We start from the raw sequence: 6,856 nt of genomic DNA on the forward strand, positions 1-6,856 counted from the left end.
CTACTCTTCTAGATATTTCTAGTTAAATATTCTGGGTCAAGAAGCTCCATTTTTTGGAGAAATGGGTTGGGTGGCCTTTATGTGAGGGCGGCACATGGGTTGTCTTGCATCACCCTCTCATCCTAACTAACCTCAGGTCACAGGTATGTAGATCTTCTGGGGTGTCCAACCATGCCAGAAATCAGGAGTATGGTACAGCCAAGTCTGGTTCACCATCTGGCTATTTTCCCATACATCAGTGAAGAATCCATATACATACTGCCTGTCTTCAGATTACGACTATCTACGCACGTATTCCATTATGAACAGCTAGTGCATGACAGCTCTATTTGCTTGTTCATCTGAGACTAGTCTATGTGTCAGACAAACTTGGGATGTAGAATGTCTGCCTCTTATTGTTTGGGGAATGCTTCAGTAAAGAAGAGATAGATTCAAACTGGGCTTACCCTCTTCCTGAGAAAGTAACTGTAACACATGCCAGACCCTCCCTGTATTCTACCACATGCAGGCTTACTCTGAGTATTTTTTTGGTGGCAGTGGAGTTGCAGGTTAACAGAGAAAAAGGGAGAGACTCCTTAGTCTTGAGGTACTTTTGACTGAGGAATAGAAAATTTGATTCTACCCATGGGGCAATTACATAACACCTGCCACAAAACCCAGTTCATGTTCTCCTTGTCTGTATCCTACTATGCTGTGACCAGATTGACAGATTCAACTCTCCTTCTACATATTAACACATGCACCTGACTATTCATTATAGCAATGGCTTCTTCCTCTAGCTGATCAGAATAATTTTTAAGTGGAGATCCCATATTTTCTTTTTGGAAATTCAAATTAATTAGGTCTGAGATGGACTCCTGGATTCTGTGACTACCATGTCCCATTGTCCATACCAGAGGAACTGTGGATAACTCACCAGGCTTGAAAGCCACCTCTGAGAACTTCTGGCGCAGTTCCCTCATCCTGTGGTGAAGACACTGACCCCAGGGCCAGAGGTTCATAAAGAAGGAAAGAATGAATAACTGCAGGATTTCAAAGCAGGATGCAAGCCCTTTAGAGCCCATCTCTCTTATATTCCCGTGGACTAACAAGGGCCTCATCTCCACATGTGGGGCCCTGTTCTGAGGCAGCCTGGATGATCAGGCACCCGGGGTGACTTAGCCAGTGTGTTGGCATTTCCGGATACTATTTCCCCAAACTGGTGGAAACAACTTGCTGCCTCAGAGTCACATGGTCCAAGGGGAGGTTCTGGGGGGCTTTGAACATCTTTACAGGGCTTTATAAAAGATTCTTTTTGCTCTGAAATTTGGGTCTTTAGCCCTGGTCCCAGGGACACTTTCAAGGTTTGTTCGAATGGTTGACAGGGCAAGAAAAGGCAGAGAGCTGGGAGGCAGGTGGACCATGGAAGTAAGGCTGGGGTCTGGAAGGATGGCAGGGAATGGTTCTCAGACCCACGGGCACACAGAGAACCTCGCAGAGCCCCCAAAGACATGCACACACACATCCTTCCCTCTAGCTGTTCCAGATGGGAGAAAACTTCCACAGGGAACCTGCCTGAAGGCTGCAGGCTGGGTCTGTTAGAAGAAGTGGAGGCCCCTGGAGGCCAATGCAAGCTCAGGCCCAGAAGAGAGGCTTGTGAGGGCCGAGCGCCTGTGGCTATGGAGAGCACCCGCTCCTACTGGTCGATGAGCGAGTACCTGCCATTGGGGATTCCCTCGCTCTGCCCCAGCTTGACTCTCCCAGAGATCCCTCTAATATATGACCATCCAAACCCTTTCCACGTCCAGCCCTGGTTATCCTGCACTGGATCTGCTCCTGAGAACAGTGCAGCTCTTATTAGGTCATTGTAAAGAACCTTGTGGTAACGTGTGCCCTGCACCTGGGGGTGGGCCCAGGTTTTTAGGAGTAAATGCCCTTCTTTTACAGCCGGCTCTTTGTTTCTTTTGTATGTTGAAGGGATGAACTTGTCCCCACTCACCCTCCAGACCAGGAGGTCCTTGTCTAACAATGTGTTTGAGAGAACAGGGGAGACCTTGCAGGAGCATTCCCACCTGGTGCTCTCAGTCTCTGTTCTTCTACCCTCATCAGGGACCTAAGCTGAAATCCCAGGGATGACCCCCATCCACACCTGAGCCATTCAGGTCCTGTGAGACTCCTGGAAAAATGTGCCCAAGCGTGGATATAGTCCAAGAGTTGCCTGGGTTTAGGAGAGGAAGCAAATGTAGAACTGGTAAAAGTAAACTTGTTTAATAATGAGATAAGTCTTAATTTTGTTGAAAAAGTGATGGAATTGATATAGGTAAGATCTTTGAAAGAGGCAGGCACTGTGGCCAAGATGAAAGGGGCCATGTATCACAGAAAAGTGTGTAGGTTCCAAATCAAGTCTGGCAGACAGTTCCAGCAAGTCACGTCAATATTGCAAGCTTAAGTTCCCACCTGTGCAAAACAGTCGGATAAATATGCCTATGGATGGGCTGTTGTGGAAATTAGGGGACACACACACACAAATGTGTGCCCACACATTCACGGGCACACACACATATTCGCATTCTGCCTGCATAAGGCATTTCATCAAACCAGTAATGACTGAACATCACAGGGCATTGAAGCACCTGAAGACCTGGTTAGCACCTTTCAGGGTCTCACTCCCAGAGTTTGCTTCAGTCAGTCTGGGTGATGCATCTGCATTTCTCACCTGGACCTAGGCGATGCTGACACACAGGTCTGGTCACCCCAGTGAGAACCAGCATGCTATTGTAAGCTCTCTGAGAGCAACTGGGGTTATGTGTGTTTCCTTTACTAGCACCTTCTTTCTTAGCAGGCCAGCATGAATATTTGTCCATAAAGAAAATGACTGAATGGATTTCACATAAAAAACCTTAATTTTCCTTATACAAAATGGGCAACCGGTGGTGCTATGAGTCTCACAAGACTGGGGCGAGCGAAAGTCATCCTCAAGAGCCTGGACCTGGTCTGTGATTCCCACCAGTGGTGCTACAATGTTTTTTGTGGGTTCTGGCCTGATAAGAAGAGGGCATTATTGACCAGGCCGGAGCCCCCCTGCTCTCCTAAGAGCCCCTTTCATCCTATACAGATCCCTGTGGACTCTGGGCTTCCTCCCTCTGGGAAGGTCTCTCCCAGGAACACTCATTCCTCACCGATGTGTCCCCACAGCACCTGTCTCATCTGCAGTATGTGGGAGGAAGTCACTACTCTCTTCTGCCCTCAGCACCCCACCTCCATGCAGCCAAGATCATCTGTGCCTATGGGACTTGGGAACAACTGAGGAATGCAGGATTGCAGAATTGCTATTAAATAAAAAAAAAAAAAAGAAGGAAGGAAGGGTGTATCCTACTCAGAGTATCGAAGGGAGCCTCTGCTTCTCTGTGGGCTCCCTTTTCTCCAGTCCAGACTCCATAGAAGTTACAAAGCTGTGACTATGGCTCCAGAGTTGGGCGACCTGCCAAACAGACATGAGATCTTTGCTTCAAGATTGAGGATGCCTCATGCCTTTTTGACAGGGGCTAGGAACACTGAGGGGACACAAAACCCCAGAAGGCAGCCCACCTGCTCTGGTCAAATGAAGACTCCGAACATGAATACAATACACCCAGGATGAAAAACAATAGATAAAAAAGTAGAAGTCCTTCCCAGAGAGTCAAGAAGAAAGGAAAAAACAGGCATTATGTGCACTCAGGTATAATCATCTTTATTATTAAATGGCCTTGTGTTCTCAGCACTGGGGTTGCCCATCAGCACAGATAGTGGCTCCAGCCACCAGCACACAGCCCTGCGAGCAGCTGTCCACCCCGGCAGAAGCATGGGACTTCAGGGATGTCCTGACTCCATTCAAATGGGAGTTTACAACCTAGTTGAGCAAGCAGGATGGACACACCTGGGTAATGAAATAGCAATTCAAGCGATATTGCAAGGCAATCCCCAAAGGGATGGAGTGTGAACGATGCAATAAGTTCTAAGAAGTCTGCACAGGTTCCTGTGGCTGCAAGGAAGAGGTCTTGGGGGTCAGACTTCAGATGAAGGGAGTCACAGAGAAGTGGCCCAGGCAGGAGGGGCTGGGGAAGAGCAATAGGAGGCTCCGAGGTAGACACCAAGTATGCTCCAGGGAACACCCAGGATGTGCCCTGGTTGCCAGACTGGTCTGGCTAGCAGTGAGCAGGGGAGGAGTCCGGTGTGACTGCAAAGGTGACTGAGACCCAGGTGTGGCTCCTGAAAGGCATGCAAAGGAGTTTGCATAGCAGTATCACCTCTGCAGCAGGAAGCCTCTGAATGTCTTTGGAGACATGCAAACAAGAACAAATTGAAAACGGAGGCTGCTGAGAAAAGAGGAGCAAACTTTTCAAGGCAAGAGGCAAAGACGTTTCAGAAGCTGCCTTTAAAAGTAGGCACCCTTCATGCCAGCATAATCCCCCCCTTTGACTCCAACACTGGCGCCTCCTTGGTCTCCACAGCCGCCCAGACCCCGTGGCTCTGGAAAGACATCACAAGGGCCACAGCTAGCACCACTCTCCTGCCAGCGGTGATAACCATCCGAGCCACAGCTGGGGACTTCGGTGTCCAAGTGGCATGGACTGGACGCGCGGCAGCCTAGGTCTCCCGAGCACGGCATCGCACTCGGGCTGGAGCATGGGCTGGGGTAGCGTCGCGGTTCCCCACAGGGCTCTGGGCTCGGGCAGGGTGCTGGAAGGGGAATTGGCTCTGGACGTGGACGAGATTCCGGGCGCTCACGGGGACGTGGCTCTGGAGGCTCGCACTCCACTGGACAGGGGCGCGGGGCCTGGCGCGGGGCCGGGCGCGGGGCCGGGCGCGGGGCCGGGCGCGGCTCTGGACACAGACAGGGCTCGGAAAGTCGCCGTGGTGGGGGACACGGGTAGGGCTCTGGACTCGAGCACGGCTCTGGGCGCGGATAAGGCCGTGGAGCCGGCAGCGGACACCGCAGCGGCGCGGGCTCCGGGTAGCGGTCCACACGCCGGGGTGGGCAGAAGCTCGAACGTGGACCTGGCTCTCCACAGGGCTTCAGCTCCGGGCAAGAGCCCCCCCAGGAAGGTCGTGGGGCGCAACCCTCAGAGCAGCGGCCGATGGGAGGAATCTGAGGACGGCACCTCAGGGGTGGAACCTGCTTGGGGCAGCAGGGGGAGGAAATCTCAACTCTGTACTTGGGTCCACATCTCTGGGAGCCGCCTGCAGTGGGACCCCTAGGACAGCCGCTGCCATAGATGGGCTCGGAGCGGCGGGGCGGGGTGCAGTAGCTGTGGGAGCCCGAAGGGCAGCTGCTGTAGTAGGGCTCAGAACGCCGCGGTGGGGAACAGCTGCGGTAGGAAGGCTGCAGCTGGCGGGGAGGGAGGCATCTGCTGGCGCTGCGAGAGCGACGCTGCGCGGTGAAGCTCCCATTAGAGCCCTGGCACTGGTACCGGGGGGCATAGCTGTCAAATGAAGCCCGGCATTGACGCTGGGGGGCGCAGCTGCCGCCGTAGGAACCCCGGGACTGGTACTGAGGGGCACAGTTGCTGTAGGAAGCACGGGACTGGTATTGGGGGCCACAGCTGCTGTAGGGTGCTGCAGGCTGGTACTGGGGGCCACAGCTGCTGTAGGGTGCCGCAGGCTGGAACCGGGGTACGCAGCTTCTGTAGGGAGCCGTGGGCTGGAATTGGGGGGCGCAGCTGCTGTAGGAGTTCCGGCACTGGAACTGGGAGGCACTGCTGCCATAGGAGCCCTGATATTGGCCTTGGGTGGAGAATCCTCCCTGAGTCTGGCACACTGCGGGGCATGCTACGTAAGTCTGGACAGACTGGGGAGCTGGTACATAGGTCTGCACTGGACATTCCACAAAGCAAGTTTCTGTGTAACAAACTGGAGCACCTCCTACATAGCAAGTCTGAATGGCGCCTGGGGCTCCAGGCTGACCTGCAGCCTGGCACTGAACATAGGAAGCTTGAGGCTGGCTGGTAGCCTGGCCCTTCGCCAGCGTGGCCTTAGCCTGGCCCTTCATCTGGACTGTCTTAGACTGGCTGGAAGCCTGGCCCTTCACCTGGGTGGTCTGAGAAGAGCATGGAGCCTGGGAAACTTGAACTGGACCTGGTGCAGGGCACTCCACAATTTGCATCTCACAGGGGGCTTGGACCAACACCTGGCTGTTGCCACAGGGGGACGGGGAGGGGTAGTAGTAAGAGCCCTTCACACAGCACATGGGAAGCGGCAGGCAACACGGAATCTGCTGCTGGTCACACATGATTCTGAAGCAGGCGGGTGACTGGGACCTGAGATAGAAAGAGCAGGTCAGAAGGGGGAGACATATTGGTGAGGAGAGGTCACCCTGCTTCTTCCCTGGCCTCTCCTCCCCTGCCTGGCCTTTACCAAAGAATCTGGCCTGTTAGCTGACTCAACATTAGTCACCATTGTCTACCTTGGATCTGCAAAAGACCCAACCCAGGTGTTGGTCTGAGGGTGTTCAAAGGCACAGTCAGGGTTGGGGTGTCCAGGGTCTCCCCTTGGAGGGAAGGTGTACCAGTGTCCAGAATAAGGAGGCCCTGGTTGGCAAGGAGGTTTCCATCATTTCTCATGTCCTAAGTGCTGGGAAGGAGGGGGCACCACAAGAAATAGAGGCAACACTGTAGCCCTCTAGGGGACTGCACACCCACAGGAGTATGGATATCCTCGAACACTGGCAGCACATGTGTGTGCAAGCATGTCAAAGTGCACACCTGGGAACAAGCACTCAGGCACCATGTGTGCTCCAAGCCTCTACTGGAAAGTACAGAGCTTCCTGTTACTGGGCAGCTCAAACACAACATAAAATGTTTGTTTTCCTATATTCAGTCTTTCTTAGGTGAATTTACTT

General features: G+C 53.0%; 1 protein-coding gene across 1 annotated transcript; it reads right to left on the reverse strand.

The window, feature by feature from the left end:
* Positions 1–4,393: 4,393 nt before the first annotated feature.
* On the reverse strand, positions 4,394–6,247 carry LOC119236856 (keratinocyte proline-rich protein-like). The gene has a single exon (XM_037500805.1). The coding sequence runs from the start codon at positions 6,245–6,247 to the stop codon at positions 4,394–4,396; it is 1,854 nt and encodes a 617-aa protein (XP_037356702.1).
* Positions 6,248–6,856: the final 609 nt, after the last annotated feature.

Source organism: Talpa occidentalis, unplaced genomic scaffold (assembly GCF_014898055.3).
Source record: "Talpa occidentalis isolate TD23 unplaced genomic scaffold, MPIMG_talOcc4v2.1 talOcc4.9, whole genome shotgun sequence".
Lineage (NCBI taxonomy): Eukaryota > Metazoa > Chordata > Mammalia > Eulipotyphla > Talpidae > Talpa > Talpa occidentalis.

Excerpts from the sequence above, each read along its gene's own strand:
- LOC119236856 (XM_037500805.1), bottom strand. The coding sequence starts at position 6,247 with ATGTGTGACCAGCAGCAGATTCCGTGTTGCCTGCCGCTTCCCATGTGC.